Genomic DNA, 23,903 nt, shown 5'->3' with positions numbered 1-23,903 from the left:
ATGTCAGGAAGACAAATGAACTACGACCTCTCTGCTGATGACATCGACCCCAGTCAGCAAACACGGGCCACATCTTAATCTGGGTCACGCCGCTACCTGCACGTTTACACAGGGCTGTGGGGCCCTCTGTGATGTATACTTCTCTGGCGATCAGGTTCTCAGTTAGTTATAAAATATTAAGGCTGAAACACGGACACCTTATGATGAGAGATTCCATCTCATCTCTCAGCCAGTCTCATCAGTGGCCGTCTATGGCTAGCCCATGACCAGCAACTCCTCTCCAGACTCACTCAGGTGTGCAGCACAGAGACAGCTATCTATCTCTAAATATGCTGAAATTGCTCTGTAACAGCCAAGCATATCGGTCAACCTGTCATCCAACTGAGCAGGTACACAGGCTGCTGGGAGGATGCAGGACCGGACGACAGGGCCCTTGGTTCAATCTGTTTAATCTAACAATGACATTCTTGAGTAGGCAGCCTTTTTAAAGGCCCATAAAACAACCTAACTAAATCTTGCCACAAACTCCTGGTATTCCACGGGAATACCTTGCAGCTATTCCAGCTGGCTCCTAAACAATAAAGTAGAACAGAGGCAGAGCAAGAGATGGTTAGCATTTTTCCACCAGTCAATAATTAGCCAGCTCTCTAATCAGCTGTTTGTGCAGCATACCTGTCCATGCCTTGTCATTTGCCCATATGAGTGCAGACGCTGTGTCATTACCCTCCATAGCGTCAGCTCTGACTGTGCTGCCTGCACTACACCGCTAGTTTAGCTCATGCTGGAATGGACACACTTAAAAGCACATCTCCCACTGGACACTAGGTGTGAGGAGTTGTCTTCCTGTTCTAACTATTAACAAATAGGTGTGATGGATGGAATACCATAAAATAACAAGACCATTCCTTACATTGTGGAAAACGTATTGTGTTTGGAGGTCAGGGGATCATCCAGAAAAGGAGGGTCCCATTTAAAAAAGGATTAACGAAATGCCGGCAGTGACTTCCTTTTCTAAACAGAGGCTGAAATCACATGAGGCTAGCCTGGCCACCCGCTCTGGCTAGGTGGAGCCTGCTCAATCTCCACTGCCCGTGTCTGCTTCTCTGAAGGGACGAATCGCTCAATAACGCGGTGGAGTATCCCGTTGTGGGTCACGCCCTTTATAGGCTTGTTTTCCCAGCTAGGATGATCACTGTCAGAGAGGCCTGCTGGACCTCCAGCCAACACACATCAAGGCAGCACTTTCCTATCCTCCCTCTAGCCGCTGTCATTTCCTGTTTGACAGGAAGCAGGGGATGATAGCAAATCGACACAAACAAGCAGAGATTACCTCCGTGCCACGGCAGCAGCTGTCCTCAGGTGGAAGTGCCTGGGTAGGAAATCTCACTCCATAGGAGAGCTCACTCACACACTAACACACACGTCAACACAGTCATCCCTGGATGACCAGTCTAGTTTCCTGGTTTCCTGAGCACAACACCAATACAGTCGTCACACAAAACATATCCCTCCAGCCTCTCAGCGGTGTGTCAGAGGAACAGGGCACAGACAAAGGAGGGTAATAAAACAGACCTCCAATGTCATGGTGGTCTGTCGCTACGGGACCCCAAGGACAACATTGGGGGGGTCAGCGACGGGGCAATGTCAATATCAAGCTGGGGCTGAGAGGAGCGCTTTGAAGGCCAAGGGAGGTGTGGATGGGTTCCGTCTCTTGTCCAACTATTTTTTTGGAATGTGTGCCTTTCATGTTCTCAGGAAGCCCCTCGCGGTGAGACACAACAAGAGTGTCAGGGGCGTTAGGGAGGCCTTTGTTGATGGAGCGAGAGCCAAAGAAGGAGCGGGACACTTGACTGCCCTCTCTCATCTCCACTTCCCTTGTTTATGAGCTAATTAAGCATTGTTCAGTTCTATTTCCACAACACCCCCATCCCTCTCGCTACTCATACAGCACCACCATAACCGTGACTTTCAATTGGCTAACTCGTTCCTTTACGGCCCCCTCTATAACATAACACCCCCTTTAGAACAGCATTCAGTGATTGTCTCTGTGTGGTTCTCTACCCTCTAACTACAGCTTACTATATGGCCACCTTTTCACTACTGGGGCTAATACACATTTATCTAACTCGTGAATGCAATATCATGTAGATTACACTGTGAAAGGCACTTTTAGGGCATATTGTATTGTGGATGTAAAAATGTAGTCTTTAGATATACTTCAGATATACAGATAGAGTGAGTGAAAACATGACAAAAGATAGAGACAGAAAAGAGGGCTCATATCCACACGTAAACAGTTCAAATCCAGTTCAAATGTGCTCTCATGTCGTAAGTGACCTACAGTCTTTTATTGGGAGTTCAAGTGTGCCCCTGTCTGACCCCACCATAGGACGCTGGGGCCCCACCAGCCTTGCAGGAACAAAGACATGAAGGCATGACGGCCCCGTGTTAGACACGGGGGGTCACTGGACGGTCAGTGAAGCGGACAACATCTCAACTGTAGGATTTCCTGACATACTGTGTAGTATCTCTGATGTTGGAGACGGCTTGATGGCCTGTAAGTCATGTTGGTGCTATATACTACTCAGAGACAGAGTAGGAACTGGATGTTGTGGCCCTGTAAAAGAGAACAGGAGCTGAATAGCTGACGACTGGGGTGTTCTAAAACAGGAACAAGGACAAACAGAGTGAAGGAAATGTTGACCTGTTTAGGAGAGGTCAGGTCCAGGAACACAGAAAGGAAAAGAAAATACAAAGTTAGTGAGGATTAACACAATGGTTTCATAATCAATTGAAGTTATAACCCTGTATGAGGACTCACAGGTATCCCTTTATATCCATTCAGAGAAAATCAAGTGAAACAGAATTGACATTGACCATGATCATTGACAACACAATAATGTGGCCTGAAAGGCTCCTGAGGTCCAGTCAAAGAACAGCATTGCTAAGTATGACTAAGGCCTCCCTTGGTAACCAGAGCAATACTTGGCTGCTAAGCTGAAGCTGACGCAACCATTAAAACACTGCGTAAATAAAAACTATGCAGTTAAGTTTGACCACATAATAGTTTTACTGCCCGCTGGTTGTCTGGACTTGCGGTGGACATTACAAGATGACCCTGGTTTTGTAAAGGAGCTGTTTCCCACCACAGACTCCAGGGCTCCAGGCCCAGAGGACTCAGAGAGGGGAGGTGGGCGGGAGGTTGCCCAGGGTCAGGGTCTATGGCCAGGCCATCATCCACCACCTCCACCCCCACCTCTACCGCTCCATCCCCCCTCCCAGCAGTGTAGTTGTGCAGGAATCCATCCAGGCCACATGCACAGGTGTGCTCCCCAAGAGCTTCCCTGCCTGTCAAGGGGGCTTCTGAAGAGGGGAAGAATTCACATTCAAAGGCATTCCAGCTATGTTATGCTGGATGCCTACATTTGGAGTGGTAAAAAAGGAGTCTAATTATCTGAAGTACACAAAACACCCTGGCATGGGAAGTTCCATAGCAAGTGATCATGAGACACAGCAAGACTGTATTGGATTTCAGCTAGCCTTGCTTTCCAGGGTTCTAGCTTCAATGTGAGAATACAGTGTTTGGCCATGCTATCAGAATCACTCTAACCACCAACTAAACGCCCACTGATACCAACTCCAATATAACCTCTGAGTAATATCTGCAGGCCAATTAATGACATCCCATTTGAAACAGAGGCTGTAATCAGGGCGTAGTGTAGCAACAGACTGGAGATAAGCAGAGGGAGGAACCAGAACCAGGGAGAGGAGTGATGGTGATGAGGAATCAGAGATACTCTCATAGCCAATGCAATGGCCACTTAGGAGAGAGCAACTTATACACTTGGGTGTTATAGAGAGCTAAAAATAAGGCGAGGAAGGCTCAAACAAACACACATACAGCGTGAGAGTGAGGAGTAGGACTTGGCTGGAGGTCCGGATGGTGTGTCCTGAGTGTTCCCAGGCTACAGGGAGATGGGAATGAGGAGTAACTGGATGGCTTTTATTGTTTGTGGAGAATTGATAGTGAGCATTGAGGAGGGGAGCAGATTGGGACTCATAAAGAGACAGAGGTGTGAGTTTAAGTGCCCAGCACAGTGAAGGGATAAAACAGGGCTCTTCAGGAGAACCATGTGAAGAGAGAGTGACATCATAAACCGGCGCCACGGTAACAAAGGGGAGGAATAAAGAATCATCCTCATTTATGTATTAGTTATGGAGAGTGTCACAGTGAAGTGTGTGTGTGTCTGTGTGCATGAGTGTGTGAGTGCGTTTGTGTGTGTGTGTGTGTGTGTGTGTGTGTGTGTGTGTGTGTGCGTGTGTGTTTGTGCTGTGTTCACGGCTTCCTAGTCACCTTGGTATGTCAGTGAGTGAGTGTCTGCCTGTCCACACACACACACACACACACACACACACACACACACACACACACACACACACACACACACACACACACACACACACACACACACACACACACACACACACACACACACACTGGTAGATAGTCCTGCCATCCATTCCCTGAGCTAATGACAGACTGATTATCTCAAGTACATCCATTCCCCCCTCTCTTTCTCCCTCTTAAAATCTGCCACGCTTTAATGTTACCCCAGCCAGTACCCCCCAGTACCCCCCAGTACCCCCCAGTACCTCCCAGTACCTGCCAGTATCCCCCAGTACCTCCCAGTACCTGCCAGTACCCTCCAGTACCCCCAGTACCCCCCAGTACCCCCCAGTACCTCCCAGTACCTCCCAGTACCCCCCAGTACCCCCAGTACCCCCAGTACCTGCCAGTACCTGCCAGTACCCCAGTACCTGCCAGTACCCCCCAGTACCCCCAGTACCTGCCAGTACCCCCCAGTACCCCCCCAGTACCTCCCAGTACCTGCCAGTACCCCCCAGTACCCCCAGTACCTCCCAGTACCTGCCAGTACCCCCCAGTACTCCCAGTACCCCCCAGTACCCCCCAGTACCTCCCAGTACCCCCAGTACCTCCCAGTACCTGCCAGTACCCCCCAGTACCCTCCAGTACCCCCCAGTACCTCCCAGTACCCCCCAGTACCCCCCAGTACCTCCCAGCACCTGCCTGTACCCCCCAGTACCTCCCAGTACCCCCCCAGTACCCTCAGTATCTGCCAGTACCCCCCAGTACCTGCCAGTACCCCCAGTACCCCCAGTACCTGCCAGTACCTCCAGGTACCTGCCAGTACCCCCAGTACCTCCCAGTACCCCCCAGTATCCCCCAGTACCTCCCAGTACCCCCCAGTACCCCCAGTACCTCCCAGTACCTGCCAGTACCCCCCAATACCCCCAGTACCCCCCAGTACCTCCCAGTACCCCCAGTACCCCCAGTACCTCCCAGTACCTCCCAGTACCCCCCAGTACCTCCCAGCACCTCCCAGTACCCCCAGTACCCCCAGTACCTGCCAGTACCTCCAGGTACCTGCCAGTACCCCCAGTACCTCCCAGTACCCCCCAGTATCCCCCAGTACCTCCCAGTACCCCCCAGTACCCCCAGTACCTCCCAGTACCTGCCAGTACCCCCCAATACCCCCAGTATCCCCCAGTACTCCCAGTACCCCCCAGTACCCCCCAGTACCTCCCAGTACCTGCCAGTACCCCCCAGTACCCTCCAGTACCCCCCAGTACCTCCCAGTACCCCCCAGTACCCCCCAGTACCTCCCAGTACCTGCTTGTACCCCCCAGTACCTCCCAGTACCCCCACAGTACCCTCAGTATCTGCAAGTACCCCCCAGTACCTGCCAGTACCCCCAGTACCCCCCAGTACCTCCCAGTACCCCCAGTACCCCCAGTACTTGCCAGTACCTCCAGGTACCTGCCAGTACCCCCAGTACCTCCCAGTACCCCCCAGTATCCCCCAGTACCTCCCAGTACCCCCAGTACCTCCCAGTACCTGCCAGTACCCCCCAATACCCCCAGTACCCCCCAGTACCTCCCAGTACCCCCAGTACCCCCAGTACCTCCCAGTACCTCCCAGTACCCCCCAGTACCTCCCAGCACCTCCCAGTACCCTCCAGTACCTCCCAGTACCTGCCAGTACCCCCCAGTACCCTCCAGTACCTCCCAGTACCTCCCAGTACCCCCCAGTACCCTCCAGTACTTCCCAGCACCTCCCAGTACTACCCAGTACCTCCCAGTACCCCCCAGTGCTCTGCAGAAGGTTCACCTAAGGATTGCTCATCACATAAAAACATTCTGTAAACTCAGCCAACCCTGGCACAACCATGCCAGGTGACAGATAAAGAGCTACATGAGACAATAAGGAGGATTTATCAGGTGTCATTTATTACTATCAAAGTTCAAGGCACATCTTTCAAACACCTTCTGTGCCAATTGGAAGCTATCACTGATTGATTGAATATATTTGACAATTTGTAAAATACATACATAAGGGCGCTCCAGCCGGTGACGCCACCACATACAATTTAAGAAAATCATCAAGGATAACACAATAAAGCTTAAAAGCTGATTACCATTGTGGTCCTTTTGAAGAGGGCAGGGGGAGTGCAACAAGGTTAGGGGGTAATTGTAATGGCAACAGACAATGACAGCCAAAAATTGTTGTTTGTTTCATAACATGACAAAGTGTTTAGAGAAATCTAAAGAGACGAGGGGAGACATAATAACATTGTAAAAAATAAAGACTTCAAAGTTTTCATAACAGCATGGTCGCCAAGGAGGGAGGGAGACTTATCAGCTCTTTATGATACAGTTAATCTACTGTTTGTGTAAGCAAAGAAACACACACTCTCTCTGAATATCCCAGTCAGTCAAATAATGATAAGGCAGTCTAGTCTTGGCAGCTCTGGAAATGGTCCAGAGACTACAGAGACTCCATAGCTACAGTTGCCAGGGCAGCAGTAGTCAAGCCTGCCACTTGGGGAAATACATTAATGTAACAACTGAGCAGATAGTATCTGATGAAAATCCATTGAACGGTGCTGCAGCCAGAGTTGGCCTCCTCACAGTTCTCTCTTTCCAATAATTCAGCTTCTGTTTCTCAGTGTATTGGTGACATTCCTTTCATTGTGAAGAGGCTTTCCACTGGCATATTGCTCAGTCATTTCACAAGGGGCCAGATTCAGAAAATGCTAAATATCCTTGAAGCCTATTTGAGTCAACCTAATCAGGGTTGCCATAGAGGTAACGACAGAATCAATCCACCTCATCAGAGCTGAATTGATTTTTAATAGAGCAGCATTGACCATTGACCTCTGACCTGCTGTTATGGAACAGAGAAGTACAGAGAGACGGGGTCCTGAGCCTGGTGAGGCATTTAGGGATTAATACCAAAACCTGTTCTAACCTCCCTCAGCCTGTCTAGTCTATTGTGAGTAATGAATGGTTCCACACCAGCAGGGTTTGTCTCTTGTCTATTAGAAGCAGTCAGTCTGCAGTCAATGTAAGTGTTGCCTGGCCCTGTGAGGAGTTGTGAGGAGCTGTGAGGAGCTGCAAGCCCGGTAAAAGCCATCACCCTCCCAGAGTCCTTGTCAAAGTGCAAGGGCAGAGTGCTGAGGCAGCAGCCAGAGAGCCAGGCAGATAGAGCCTGTTGGTATTCCCATCACACACACACACACACACATTCGGACACACACACAGGTCCAGCAGGCACAGTCGTATGGGACTGGCCTATCACCTTCCCCAAGTCTGCATTTACAGTCACAGAGTAACCAAGGACATAGCTACTGTATATGGGCATTGCCAAGTAATGTGTGTTGTCTGTCTCTATGCTACAATATCATGGACACCATTGGCAATGATACAAGCATAGACTGATAGCAGTTGGTTTTCTGTGTTCAACCAGCCAAATGGCCTAGAGACTACATGTCCTTTTTGCTCTTGTAGCGAGATGTAAGAATATTCACAGCACAAATTCATCCCATTTCTCTCTCTCTCTCTATCTCTCTCTCTCTCCCTCTCTCTCTGTATCTATTCCTGCGCCTGCATTGTACACACACATGCACACTCTCACACACACATCCACACTCATCTCTGCTCAAAGACCGTACACTCAACCATGAAATGAACAGTAGTGTGAACTTTGACTGGCATTTTCACACAGAGTAAAGATTTACGGAGCACCATATATCAGGATGAGCTCCCAACAATACAGAATATGCCAGCGTATACCAAAGAGGCATTATGAGACACACACACACACACACAAACACAATCACACACACACAGACACACACACAGACACACACAGTCACGTGCACTCACAACAGGTAAACATTGCCAAACAGGGCTGTCAGTATTGGCAGGTGAGCCAGAGACAAAGCAGCTTTCCATAAACAGATGTCCAGTTGATACTGAGTAGGGAAAACAAACACGCCAATGTCATGTCTAGATTACCCACGTGATCCTGTCTGTTTGTTCTGAGGAGGGGAGCCGCGCCGGGCTGGACTTGGAGTTTGCCGAATGCAGATCCATCTTGGCAAGGATACACAGCGCTGGCGTTCTCTTTCAGCACATTGCTATAAGGCTGGTGATTTGTCTTCTGCCACAAGGCCTGTTGTCAACTTACTGTGCTTTATGGAGCCAGGGGAAGAATGCCCCAAACTCAGCCCACTTCTCTGATAATCGCACTGGAAATTTATCTGAACAATTACGTTTTCTCCGATACTCTGAATCAGTTCCAGAGATGTGCTCCTGACAGCCAGGCTATGGTACATCTCAGTTCATTATGTCATATGGAACCCAGCAGCAGGGCAGCCTGACAGCACACAACAATCTATGTCCACACACAGACACATACACACAAACACAACCACACTGGCTGTCAGAAGCACACACACGTGACACACACACAGAGAGATACACACACACACACACACACACACACACACACACACACACACACGCTTCTTCCTCGTGAGCTAGTCATGCTGATTTGTGACTCGTTTCAGGAGACTAGGCATATGTCGAGCGTCACTACTTCACAGGAGAGGCATTTGAACGTAAACATTTTTGTACTAATGAAAATGCATTTTTTGGCAGAAATGCCTTCTGGAACATGTGAACTTTCATGTGCCTCTTAAACAAACATGTATAACATCTGTAATTATGAATACAAATGTTAAATTATGAGCCTAGTTGGCTTAGCCACAGAAAAAGACAGGAACCTTCCCGCTAGCCATAATTAGCTGAGATAATTAATGGGCTGGACATGCCGAGAGATGAATTCGGATTGGTCTGCATATGTAGTACGCTTCTGTCTATAACATGAGCTGCTCAGTATGTGTAGGTAATCTATTCTAACGGGGCTTTTTCTAAAGATATCAGGAAGAACTGTGATAATGTTGCTAATGCTCTCCACTCTCCACTTTCTGGAGGACCGAGTTTTGAAATCAGTGGAATGCCCGGTGGAAGCAGAGTATGAAAGCTAAGGAGATGGGGAAAAATTCAGGCTTTTGATTATGCGGAGGGAGTCGAAAAGAGAACACACAAAGGCTATTGTATAAAACTCCTGTCTCTGGATTACATCTTCAAACTAAGGGCAACCATAGCATCCGTGACAGAGAGGGAGAAGCATTCATCCATGTATACGGGTAAGAGAGTCTAGCTAGCTACATTTTCAGATATTATAAATTTCTAATTCTGTCAGAAAGTCATTTTCATTGCAAGTTAAAGCATATTGTTAGCTAGCTAGCTAACGTTAGCTGGATGGCTGGCTCGCTAGCAAAGTTACGTGTATGATCTGTGTAGTAATATTATTCATATCTCAGAGCCATTTGCATTGCTAGTATCCATTCTGTATCCTGTGCATGTGACAAATAAACATAGATTTTATTTGATATAGTGTGTGTTTAACAGAGATGGTAATGTGAAGAGCAACATGACCTGCACCAAAGTAAAATTAGGATATAATGTTAGGCCAATGAGACAGTGTCCAAGTTCTAAAATTGTTGTGAGTTTATTTTCCTGTAATCATGAATACAAATTAGCTAAAGTTAAGACATTGTCAGCTATATGATATGGTCATTATTTGAACTGGCTAGCCAGCTAACTTAACAAGCTAGAAACGAACCAAAACATTGTTTAGAAAGTTGCTTTTAGTTGCCTGGTTTGCTAGATGGACATATACTAAATTCATTTTTAAAAGGATGGGTTTATTGGTGTTAAAATACACCAGTTATGCTATTTTGGACCACCAGGCTGCTGATGTCATGCAGCCTGTCGTTTTTGTGTTTATACTTTTTCATAACGACAACGACAAGTTTGATGTTGGACGACAATAGAATGTTTACATTGAGGGAAAAAAGTATTTGATCCCCTACTGGTCCTGCATGGAGCCCCAGGCCGAGGGAGATTGACAGTTATTTTGTGTTTCTTCCATTTGCGAATAATCGCACCAACTGTGGTCACCTTCTCACCAATCTGCTTGGCGATGGTCTTGTAGCCCATTCCAGCCTTATGTAGGTCTACAATCTTGTCCCTGACATCCTTGGAGAGCTCTTTGGTCTTGGCCATGGTGGAGAGTTTGGAATCTGATTGATTGATTGCTTCTGTGGACAGGTGTCTTTTATACAGGTAACAAGCTGAGATTAGGAGCACTCCCTTTAAGAATGTGCTCCTAATCCTAATTTGACATGCGTTGTTTTGTTGTTGTTATTCTGTCTCTCACTGTTCAAATAAACCGACCATTAAAATTATAGACTGATCATGTCTTTGTCAGTTGGCAAACGTACAAAATCAGCAGGGGATCAAATACTTTTTTCCCTCACTGTATGTCACTGTGACGACTGTATACAGACATGTCGATAGACATAGTACTCCCGAGTGGCGCAGTGGTCTAAGGCACTGCATCGCAGTGCTAGCTGTGCCACTAGAGATCCTGGTTTGAATCCAGGCTCTGTTGTAGCCGGCCGCGACCGGGAGACCCGTGGGGCGGTGCACAATTCGTCCAGGGTAGGGGAGGGAATGGCTGGCAGGGATGTAGCTCAGTTGGTAGAGCATGGTGTTTGCAACACCAGGGTTGTGGGTTCGATTCCCACAGGGGGTATGAAAAAAAATAATGTATGCACTAACTGTAAGTCGCTCAGGATAAGAGTGTCTGCTAAAATGTAATGTAAATAGTATAAACCAGCCTTTCGTCTTGAAATCTTTAGTTGTTTATTACACTACCGTACTCATTCTGTTTAATCTCACATGTGAATCCGAATCCTTAAAGAGATGGGTGGGGCTAAAGCTTAAGAGGGTGTGAACGATGCTGAATGGGTGTAGACAAAGAAGAGCTTTCCAGTAGGTGTACCAATACGTTCAAAGGTCATTTTCTCAAAAGTGGGTTTACAAGTTTATCAACTTTCTAAGCAGAATTACTTTCCCATTGTTCCTCAACTGTAGTGTATGTTATACCATTTTCTAGTTCTGAGTCTCTACTTTTATCCAATGTAAAAAACACAATTTCAAATTTTGCTACATAAAACAGAATCGAGCTGGTCCGTCACATTTATGCATCCCAGTCACAGCTCTTTATTCTGTCTGTTGTTGACTCGTTGATATTTCTTCTCACGTCTCATGTCACGTTGTTTTCCTGCTCTGGGACAGACCACTGGACTTCCATCATATAACATATTGCTCAATAAAGCAGGACTGCACATCAATTGTTTTACTTGGGTCTGGGCTATTTCCCCAAATAATCTTTAACCCAACAGGAGCTATCTCATTGAATGACATACAGACAAGTTGGGCCTACTATTATGTATGATGTTGACCATTCAAACAAACCGACAATGAGCAACACAAAAGCGAGATGTTTCTGCCAATACTGATCCTTCCTTTTATTATGGGATGCCTCACTTCAATGGATTATGTCAAAGCATCTCTAGATAATGATATACGAGTTATGGGGCTACTTTATATACTGAACAACTGGGTGAATGTTTGTTATTGCTGGTCTCCTTCATGTTAGAGTTTTTGTTTTATCGCTTTGGTACCATTTTCACAAGTATGTAGTACATTTTTACAACTCTTAGTACAAAACTCCAAACTGGTCACACTTGTAATGCAGCCAGTCTTTCATTCAAAACCTGTCATTGTGCATTCATTTGGATTGTAAACATTTCTCACCACACAACCGTTTATTGTTAAATGTAATGAGAACATTGGTTTAATCACCAAAACACAACAATTTAGTCGTTTAACTACCAGTTAATCCAATAGCAAATAATGCAAGATACGTGTTTCAAATCGTCCTTAGAAGTGCTGAAAGTAATATGCTACAGTACTGTAAATTACAGTAGATTACACAGTTTTCACATTAGGCAATACACTTACATTACTCAACAAAATTGACAGAAAATCTATATGGTGACAAACCAGTTAAAAATCTATAGGTTTACCAAACGGTTAAGTGATGAACCATTAAGTGCAGTTGGATTAAGTGATGGTCAAATGTATTTAAACAAATGAAAAGAGAATCATATGAAACATATTGTGAGCATTGCATTGTGAAAGGCAATTACTTTATATGAAAGGTAATTCTAGATGAAACACTGATTAGGTTGGTGAAAAAGTTACTGTGTGATTTTTTCGTGTTGTACTTAGTCAATTTAAAATGTGCTTAAAGTTTTGAAAAAACTGCCTTTTTGATGATCGGTTTTGAGTTTTGTACTAAGAATTGTGAAATTTTACCACATACTTGTGAAAATAGTACCAAAGCGATAAAAAAAACAATATTTCAAAGGCTTGAGCTCTCTGAATCGATTGAAGGTCATCATGTTGAATGATTATGGGAGAGCACAGGTGGAGCTTGCTTGTCTCACTGTAGGTATGACAAAAATTCTAAGCTTTCACTAACATTAAAGACTATAACTATGAAGCAAAACCCCCAGCACTAAGCTGCTCTCCCCCTCACCAGGTAAATGGGAGAACATCTGGACTGCCCTTTTGCATCTAGTGGCAGGCAGCAGCAGTAGAGCCAGATGGTCTGAGCAAAGCACGTCTGTGTTTGTGGCCATATAAAGTCAGGTAGATGCAGTCAGGAGAGATCCTGTATAATCTTGCCCAGAGCACGTCTGCTATAAGCTATCTCAGCACAGTGAGGAGTGCTGCAGAGAGGGGAGGAATGGCAGCTATTCCAGTCCCTAAACAGATTCCTCTACCCTTTCCTGATGACCAGTGTTGAGCATCAGCCTCCATACTGTATGTATAAGCCTAGGTATGCCACACAGTCCAACCAACCAAAGTCCCCCTCGAAGGCTGTTTCCTGTGGCCCCGCCCTGAAGCGTACAGCCGTTTCCTCTTGTTGTTGCCAGACTGGAATAGAATCCGGAGGGGCAGGGGGATGTAGGTGGCGGGGGAGAGACCAACACATTATTGCTTTCTCTCAGCCACATGCTGTCCTGTTTACAGATGTATACAAACACTGTCTCTTAGACACCACAAATGTGGTCATTTGTGCAGACAATCATCCAGCAGAAGAAACAATCAAATGGCACAGTACAGGAATGATGTATTCATGAGGTGACCAGGTAATGAAAATAGCAAATCAAAAAGAGAACAAAAGAGTCACTGAGTGCAGAAGCAGAGTGTGACGAGATTGTCCTCTGCTCCAACTCTGTAATGCTGACTGAGCCACACAGATACTGCAGGGCTTGGCTGTGATTGATGCCTGTGTTCTCTCTGCTGGTTGACATCAGATTATTGCTCTGCAGTTTAATACTGCACACATGCCATAAAACACAGCAGCACAGCCTAGCTGGCCTCACCAGAGAGTACATGGAGGAGGAGGCAGCCCAGCCCACAGTGCACTCCTCTCCCCAGGCAAGGCTCTCTCTCAGCAGGCTCTGCAGGGTGGGATCTCACCCCTACACCTCCACCCCCATCCCCACCCAACCAGTTACAACCAAACCATCCATAGCTCATATGATTACTAGTGAACAAAATAATGTATGATACTACTTCTTTTCTTGAATGTGGTCATACTCTGTATCTACTTCAGGTTTTATGACTTCCCACAATCCTCCCACAACCCCTTCCTTTCCCTGTCCTCATCAGTCCTGTCCACAACCCCCCTGCGGTGGGCCTGGCAGTGTACACCTGTTCCAGCCCAGCCCAGCTCCCTGAAACCCTATCCCACCCTATCCCCACAGTAGAGGCTGGGAGAGCTGACAGACGGGTCAGAGGTCAATCAACAAAGGTAGAGGTAGAGGTAACCCCCCAGGCAAGCCTGAGAAACAGCAGCCAGCAGGTGGACAGGCTATCTCAGTCTGACCCCTCTATCTCTATTTCACTCTATTTCACTCTCTTTCACTCTCTTTCACTCTCTCTCTCTCTCTCTCTCTCTCTCTCTCTCTCTCTCTCTCTCTCTCTCTCTCTCTCTCTCTCCTCTCCTCTCTCTCTCTCTCTCTCTCTCTCTCTCTCTCTCTCTCTCTCCTCCTCCTCTCTCTCTCTCTCTCATCTCTCTCTCTCTCTCTCTCTCCTCTCTCTCTCTCTCTCTCTCTCTCTCTCTCTCTCTCTCTCTCTCTCCTCTCTCTCTCTCTCTCTCTCTCTCTCTCTCTCTCTCTCGCTCTCTCTCTCCCTCTCTCTCTCTCTCACATGTACCCAAACATACATAAACACATTATTTTATGCAAAGTCCAGTAGAAAACATGTTCCCTAAAGTTTTGACACGAATGATACCTCTTCAGAAACTTCACTCTCTTGGTTTGGATGCCTGGTGAGCCCCTGGCACTTCCCCAGTCAACTCAATGCTGAAAAGGCAGATGAGAAATGAGCATGGTGGTTGTGTAAGCGCTGAAACATCTCACCCAGGGCTACAAAGGTGGTGATGCATACATACTGAAATTGTACCAAATGGGTTGTTGTCCATGGCAACCAATAACTTTATTGAAATATCCTCTACAGAACACTTACATAAGCCCCATAGTGGGATTTAAGAGAGTGTACCTAGCCTGGAAAGACAGGCGCATGCACACACACACGCACACACACACACACACACACACGATAAATACACAAACACAGACAAGTAAACAGATGGATAAACAAAAACAAGGACATCTCTAAATACATACTGTCAACTAACTAGGCCTACCTGTTCATTGTCCGCTCTAACACTTCATTCACCACTCCACAATGCCAGCTCTATTCTCCACCTAGCTACCCACACTTCAATAGGAAAGTAAACCTGGTTTAGCTGTAGCTGTAGAGGGCAGAGGTCAGAGGTTAAGAGAGAGGTGAGGTCTGCCTGCCACTGACCTCTACCTCCAACTGCTCGGATTAATCCAAGTCTGCAAGCCCATAAACCCTGCAAGGCTTTCTCTTTTAATCATTCTGTGTATCATGAAGTCCACTTCATTGCAATTCATGAAGTCCAATCTGTATTCATATTCTTAGGTCTTAGTAAGTACCTATGTGGGGGTGTTGGCTATGGTGCTTGTTTCACTGACCTACAGTGCCTTCGGGAAGTATTCAGACCCCTTGACTTTTTCCACATTTTGTTACGTACAGCCTTATTATAAAATGGATTAAATACATTTTTACATTGTTGAATAATGGAGACATCAAAACTATGAAATAACACATATGGAATCATGTAGTAACCAAAAAAGTGTTAAACAAATCAAAATATATTTGAGATTCTTCAAATAGCCACCCTTTGCCTTGATGACAGCTTTGCGCACTCTTGCATTCTCTCAATCAGCTTCATGAGGTAGTCACCTGGAATGCATTTCAATTAACAGGTGTGCCTTCTTAAAAGTTAATTTATTTCTTCTTAATGCGTTTGAGCCAATCAGTTGTGTTGTGACAAGGTAGGAGGGTATACAGAATATAGCCCTATTTGGTAAAAGACCAAAGTCCATATTATGGCAAGAACAGCTCAAATAAGCAAAGAGAAACGACAGTCCATCATTACTTTAAGACATGAAGGTCAGTCAATACGGAACATTCAAGAACTTTGAACGTTTCTTCAAGTGCAGTCGCAAAAACCATCAAGCGCTATGATGAAACTGGCTCTCATGTGGACCGCCACAGGAATGGAAGACCCAGAGTTACCTCTGCTGCAGAGGATAAGTTCATTAGAGTTACCAGCCTCAGAAACTGCAGTCCAAATAAATACTTCACAGAGTTCAAGTAACAGACACATCTCAACATCAACTGTTCAGAGGGGACTGTGTGAATCAGGCCTTCATGGTCGAATTGCTACAAAGAAACCACTACTAAAGGACACCTGCTTGGGTCAAGAAACATGAGCAATGGACATTAGACCGGTGGAAATTTGTCCTTTAGTTTGGAGTCCAAATTTGAGAGTTTTGCTTCCAACCGCTGTGTCTTTGTAAGACGTGGTGTGGGTGAACCGATGATCTCTGTATGTGTAGTTACATCCGTAAAGCATGGAGGAGGAGGTATGATGGTGTGGGGGTGCTTTGCTGGTGACACTGTCTGTGATTTATTTAGAATTCAAGGCACACTTAACCAGCATGGCTACCACAGCATTCTGCAGCGATATGCCATCTCATCTGATTTGGTCTTAGTGGGACTATCATTTGTTTTTCAACAGGACAATGACCCAAAACACCTCCAGGCTGTGTAAGGGCTATTTTACCAAAAAGGAGAGTGATGGAGTGCTGCATCAGATGACCTGACCTCCACAATCCCCCAACCTCAACCAAATTGAGATGGTTTTGGATGAGTCGGACGGCAGAGTGAAACTCCTTCAACACTTTTGGAAAAGCATTCCAGGTGAAGCTGGTTGAGAGAATGCCAAGATTGTGCAAAGCTGTTATCAAGGCAAAGGGTGGCTATTTGAAGAATCTCAAATATAAAATATATATTGATTTGTTTAACACTTTTTTGGTTACTACATGATTCCATGTGTGTTATTTCATAGTTTTGATGTCTTCACTATTATTCAACAATGTAGAAAATAGTAACAAAAATAAAGAAAAACCCTTGAATGAGTAGGTGTGTCCAAACTTCTGACTGGTACTGTATGTAAATGTGATATTTCAGTTTTATTTTATTGTTATAAATTAGCAAACATTTCTAAAAATGGTTTTTGCTTTGTCATTATGGGGTATTGTGTGAAGATTGATGAGGGAAATAAAACAATTTAATAAATTTTAGAATAAGGCTGTAACGTAACAAAATGTGGAAAAAGTCATGGGGTCTGAATACTTTCCGAAGGCACTTCCGAAGGCACCCATTGGTGCAGTACTAACACAAGATTTACTTATCTTTTCCAGACATCAGAACAACCCTGCATAAACTCACACTGACCCTGGAACTGGCACTGGCTGTTCCACAAACAAAGACATACACACACACAAAGACTAATTCATAGACATACAAAATGTAAGCGACTGGAATCGAAAGCATTCCAACCAGTGAATATATTGGTTAACTTACAATGCTTTTACATTGAATGCAATGAGAATACACACTCACCTGAAGGAAAACATGAAGGAATGTGTGTAAGGGACATTCTTTCTTTGTACAGTGCATTTCATCAACTATAAACTTTGCTTCAGAAGGAGCTTCAAGGATACATGCTTTGAAAGCAGAGTGATGGTATACAGTACCTAACAAACAATAGCCTGGATGGTTTTCTTTCGCTGAGCCCTTTCTTCTCTTTCAAGGTTTGGGTAATAGTCAGAGATAGGGAGGGAGGATACTAATTTCAACCACCATATCAAGTAACTGTCAGCCTGTCTAGAATAGGAGCAGTGGCTTTACAAGCTGCTTCCTGGCCATGGCTGAGGAATTAAAGACCTTGTGTGTCACAATACCGCCAGGCTTTAGGCCCTATAGAAACCCAACGGCCCATTGTTGTCACTGACAGCCCTCTTACCTTTTCATGAGATGGCTGACAGTGCAGACAAAAAAAAACGTCCTCCTCCCAATCCATCACACCACGGCCAAAATATTGAGTAACCCTTTCAGGGCAGAAACCATCTAAAGGGGTGGATGAAGGGGGTATCGTTCATTAAATGCAGGTGGATCTGAGCCAGGTGTACAAGTATGGTCTTTCTATAGGCATGTTGAATGTTGACAGATCCTCTGATTATGGTTGAGGGGTAATTAGTGCTTTGAACCTGAGGTTAGCCTTCAAGAGATGATCTTTCCCCGTATTATACCTCACCTTGCCTTCATGTCCAGCCACCTGAAATATAGCGTGTAATTTCTGCTGCAGCCATCCAGACTGTCTGCCGTTTACCATTGAAGTTGTTTGTTAGTTTTTAATGATATAAATCAAATACTGTACATTAACCGGGTGAATGCCTTTGATTAAGGGTGCGAATCAAGTCTGCAGAACCTCAGAGTGTCTCCATTTCATCTGCCTCTTCGGTATCTGTCCTTTAAGCAAAGGCCATTTTACCAGGGCTTCTTTAATGCTCTGCTGTCTAACAATGTCTGGTTAATGTGTGTCCAAGTCACTGTATTTTACTTAAGAGCATTAAGTGAGGTGAAGTGGTATGGGTTATGTCAGACAAAGCACATGCCAGCTATAAATATTAAAACAAAAGATGTGGGGAACACAGGAACTGCTCCTCTGTAAATGAAACAGGCACTTAATGGCAGAGAGCGTGGAAAAAGAAAAATTGCTGCCACTGGATGTGCAGGCTGCAGCAGACCATAAAGAAATAATCTGTCACCTTCATTGTTCTAATGCTGACCCTGCATTTCCCTTGACAACACCTCACAGCAATGCAGCAACCGTCTCCCTCCCAGTCCAGCTGTACTGTATGCTGGCTGCTGCTACTCTGAGCTCCTTCAGGTTGACACTGAGCCAGTGGCCCAGAGCGTAGAGACACTAGCAGGAACAGGAGCTCTTCAAGTTCCCCAATGAGTCATAACAACATTAGACTGACCTGAGAGGGTTCTTTGAAGAACGAACAGGATAACACGAAAGCCACCTCTGAGGCAGTTCACTGTCTGTGCATTTCCCTGTAAACCCGGGCTTAGGCATAGTACACTCATTCAACCGAAATTGTCTTCCTTGAAAATATCTGCTGGCCGCTACTGCTACTGTACTCAAACAATAAGTCTACTGGAAGTGGAGGGGGGGTTGTCTAGGGAGGCAGGCTGACTTCCTCATCACAAAAAACAGGACAGCAGGAGGATATAGGGAAAGCTCTCACATAAACAGCCTCCTCTCTCACTTTCCCATGGTAAACTCAGATGGCCCCCATCCACCATGACAGGTACAGCAGAACTCTGTAGCTCTGATGCCAGGAGCTCAAACATCCCACAACAGTCATCTTTCCACCACACATCACATGGCCCTCTTCCACCAAAGGAAATCTGTGAAAGCCATCCATCTACGACCACATCCAGCTAGACCTTCCAGGTGGGCAGCACAGGCCCAACGGGACAATGGAGCCCTTTCTCCTGCAGCTGGAGAAATCCATACTATGAGGGGAGCACAATAAGAGCACCCTGCCTTGGCTGTTTACCACCTTAGAATTAGGGCCAAATTTAGCCATCAACATGTGCATAATGGGAGAAGAAAGGGGCAGCCCCCATCCCACCCTTCAACCCCTCCACACCTGGAGAGGACCACACAGGTAACCAAGAGGGGAGGGTTCAGTTCCCATGGAGAAGGACTGGCAGGTGGGATAGTGTACATCTGTTGGGGGGGCTTACCGGACGCTTGAATACATAGAGATCTGATATGATTTAGACCACCCCCACAGAGAGACTAGACCACACATACAGAAGAACACTTGAGTGATGAAGTTCAATTCCTCCAAAAAGTTTCCCCCCATGCTTTATCTCATCTCCCTTTTCCCATAAGAATAAGCTGCTGAGGGGGTTCAGAGACAGTCCCTCCAACACGACAACAAAGGAGAAGAAACTCTGGGGAAACTCACGCAGCAGCGACAACAAGAAAAAGTCTGAGGGCCTAAATTTAACAGCGGTGGGAATTGTGGGGCGAGCCATACAGGAACACTTTCAATGCATTGTGAAGGTCAACTGGGACTTGACTTCCTCCTCAGACTCCGCCGCTAGCAGCTCGCTTATTCCCCCCTCCCCCCTACTCTCCCCAACAGCAAAATAAAGACAGAAGCATTGTTTAGCAAGACAATGGGCCACTTCCAGAGACCTTTCAGTCTCAGACGCTGAGTTTTCACATCCATAAACAGCGTGCGGCTGTGAGCAGAGAAATAAAAGACTTCACAGGAAGACTGGGACATTATAATCAGAGTCATTACCCCACAGCCTCTCATGACTCCAGTGTCCACAGAGGAGAAGGACTTGACATGTATTACTTCTGCACCCAGCCAGAGGACAACTGCAGCTCTATAATAAGGTGTGTTTGTATGGGGAGTTATAGCCACGGCTCCTACATGCTGGGAATACAGAGCTCACAAGGAGTTTTACAGCCATGTCTCACCCTGCCTTTGTGTACCCATTGTAAGAGTCTAGGCTATGGCATAGGCACGTAGGCAGTGGGCTCAAACCTATTATCATTAGAGAAGTGCCCATCAGTGATGAGGGCCACAGAGCAAAGCTGGGGCACGGGTCATGACCCTGACTTTGTCAGAATCACACTGTATGCCTTCACTGCTAGCTACACTGGGAGGAGGGTGGCAAAAATAATTATTCTTAGCGTGCCATCTGTGTACCCCTATATCACCTGCTGTACATGAGTGGAACCAAGGCAGCCTGTCCCTGTTTTGCCAACAGAGCACGAGGTCAACAAACACACATGCATCTCCCATTACCACCTGCCTCATAATAAATGTAAGAGCCACCTCACTGGACTCATTTCAAGTGAGTGGGGGAAGGAGGTTATTACCATTGTTATTACCATGCCATTGTAATATCAACCAACAACACTATCAGCAGAGTCATGGTGGTGTAAATTTAAGTTGATCAACTATGTAGCCTTGGTGTAAAGTTGATGAAAATTATTACTTTGCATTATTGGTACTTGAGACTCATATTAAAGTAAGAAATTGCTTCACAAACCTTTAGTGAACTTGGGTCTGTCAAGGCCAGCGCTTGCCTCTTCAGCTCTGTCACATTCATTTGACATTGTTGGCAAAAGCTTCCTTTTCCATCCCTTCTCTCCGACTCTGAGACGGTCACCGACCCTGCGCCCTCCGGGGGTGGCCGGCTGCTACACCGCGCGTCCTCCGCCAAGTGAAGTATTTTCCTGTGATTCAGATCAACAGGGAACGGCGACTCTCCGCTAGGACAACCTTCCACCTTCGCCATGAGAGAAAAGCAACTCGGTTAAAATAAATGTATTTATTCATAGATAGAAAAATACATTGGCGAGACGCACAAGCGCAGGTGTGGAAGCCTACTTGTCTGGAGTTGTTGGTTGACTGACAACCTGCATGAATGTCAATATGAATAGGCAGACATGAGCACTACCAATCTGAAGAGGTAGGCTAAAAGGGTTCCAAAACAAAAGGTTGTGCTGCGACAGCGACAGGTTTTATTGCAAATCGGAACTGATCATTTTAACTTAATGCATAAAACACTTACAATAAATATGCGGTTGTCAGGGTCCCGTCCATGAGTTGCATTTCCCCAAAATGAGTTCATTCTCCCGGGTCTGGGTATCCCTAGTAGACGTGGTTCTCACATACACTCACTTATTTAAAAAAAATTAAGTGTAAATTGAAGTGTAGTTGTAGTTGTAAATTGAAGTGTCACTTCTAAATCTGTCAGAGAGTAGACAGACTATAGGCTAACCATTGTTGTGTCCTGCACTGGATCCGTCCCTTGATGGGACAATCCGAGAGAAGTTTTGGTACTAAGTGCACACACTCTTTTAAATGGGTGGGGAAAACTTTTGCGAAACTTTTTGGCGCATAATTGAACACTGCAATAGTAAATCACTTAAAATCATAACCTTATGTACATGGATCAGACAGGGTAATTCAACGTGTGAGTTGTATTAGGTTTATAGGTTATTAGGCTAGCTATTTATAAAGCTGAAATTGCCGATTGTATTGGCAGATTTTATCAATGTTGTAATAGTATTTGAAATATAGTGATTTAGATTTTAGATTATTGTATTCAATGGTTTTATTCATTCATGTTGTCACTCACGCGAGCAGACAGAGTTGCAGACATCGCTTCACTTACAAGATAATGGGTAGAGTACAGAGCCTACTGAGCTTTACAGCCAATGCATCCCGTTCTTGCTACTTTGGCGCCATCCTCTGGTAAATACAAAGGTTGCAGGATGGTTTACGCAAAATAAGGGGTACAACTTAAATATTTAATTACCAAACTTTAAATATTTGAGGTTGATGATGTAAGCGACGACGGCCTCGTACTTCGTTTTGAAGATCCCTTCTACCCTCACATGACCCAGTTGCAGCCTTTTGTCTGTCTGTCTGTGTCGTCGACTAGGTTGAGTAGGTTTACGTTTGACAGCGCAACTGGTTGCAAATTATAGGCATCCTTATGGGGTTAACAGAAGGAGGCCAATTTAATACTGCCAAACGTTTATTTTGTAATTACACATGAAACATAACATAAGCTATTCACCACAAAAAGCGAATAAAAAATTCTCAGAATAATATATCATAAATAAGAAAATTCTGATTTTATCTGAAACTACGGCCATGGTCATCAGACCACAGACACAATAGATGACAGATGAGCCGGAGTCATAATTAAAAAAATAGGTAGCCTAATATCATTGATAATAACACAGTCTTTAGGGAATCAGGAATCAGGGTAGGCTATTCCATTTCTTTCCCACTTTAGTTTTTTGTGACTCTCATTGCATTTAGAAATGAATCACTCTATCATATCATCAAATTAAATGTTTGACAGTGAGAGGGAAATCAAGTCTGTCATTGTGGTCTTTACTGACCCTTGCGTGCGCTTGTATTGATTACGAGTGTTAAGTTTTGGCTATAACTGCTCAGCGCCTTTAATAATATCGAATGAGCGCAGAGATTACAGCAGCCTTGTTGTCTATTAGAGCAATGAATGTTTGGGACCACAAAGCCCCATCCACCCTGCCACTCTCTACTTGGGTCAAACTTTTTGAAATGGTTTTGAAGAAGAGAAATCCAAGTCAGTGATCACGCTATGAAGTTGGCAAAGTTGATAAGGCGCAGCGGACAGTCAAGGGAGCTGTTCATGGTCCTGAAATAGCGGACGTGAGGTTGACATGGCCTGGGTCCGACTCGGAGACTATTTACTTTGTAGTTTAGGCTACCTGGAAATCCAGGTCTGTAGCTTTACTGATCACTTTGTGTATCAACTTTTTTATTTATTAACGTTATATTTTTCAAGGTAGTTGGGGGAGTGGATTTGGCTACATTTTTTGTTTGAGTAGCTTATGTTTCAGCTATTTAGTGTAGCGTGCACTCACTCACCTTTGCTTTTCTCCTTAGAAGATGACTGGTAAATCCAAATATGATATCAGAGTCCACGAAGAATGTACCCAGATCTATGAGACTGGGGTTGGGCTTGTCAGCTCCAGAGGAGCCCGAGGAGTTTGGTAAAGCCATGAGGGAAATGTGCGTAATATTCCACGCCGTAGGTTACCGAATTGACATCTACATTTGTACATTTGTTTCCATTTCAGGCGATATTTTCAGAGACCCCAAACCATTGCATGGTTTCAATCCAAAGGTATTCCGGACATCCAACAATGACTCAGAGAGAGCTCACTGTCTCTCCATGACCACTCCACTCAATGCCCTACAATTGCGGCGTGTGCGCAAAAAGATCTCTCCCGTGCATGGCCAACAGTCCAGCAAGACAATAAACCGATACAATCCATCCGTAATACAAACATTTATATCCACAGGTATAGTATTTTTTTACCCATCATTGAACTCCTCACGCCTGGTCTTTCAGCTCGCAGGTCTCGGAACGAAATCACATGCGCCTAAGGAGGACTACCTTTTGCAGCCCCACACTCCCTTTCCCTCTCTCCTACTCTCTCG

The 23,903-nt window shown here is 45.4% G+C and overlaps 1 protein-coding gene across 1 annotated transcript in view; it reads right to left on the bottom strand.

The window, feature by feature from the left end:
* The window catches only part of LOC311102514 (kinesin-like protein KIF26A), a gene marked incomplete at its 5' end in the record, with an annotated part of 98,069 nt that extends 74,607 nt beyond the window's left edge, over nucleotides 1-23,462 (bottom strand). Inside the window, 2 exons of the mRNA XM_084143876.1 lie at nucleotides 20,947-21,186; nucleotides 23,328-23,462. Of these exons, the coding sequence (XP_084000002.1) occupies nucleotides 20,947-21,186; nucleotides 23,328-23,462 (375 nt within the window). The remainder of the gene's footprint in view (nucleotides 1-20,946; nucleotides 21,187-23,327) is intronic.
* Between the last annotated feature and the right edge of the window lie 441 nt (nucleotides 23,463-23,903).

This window comes from Coregonus lavaretus, assembly GCF_964263955.1.
Source record: "Coregonus lavaretus genome assembly, chromosome: 27".
NCBI classification, from domain to species: Eukaryota; Metazoa; Chordata; class Actinopteri; order Salmoniformes; family Salmonidae; genus Coregonus; species Coregonus lavaretus.
The sequence above is the reverse complement of the archived record's forward strand: the minus strand, read 5'-3'. Positions and strand labels throughout refer to the sequence as shown.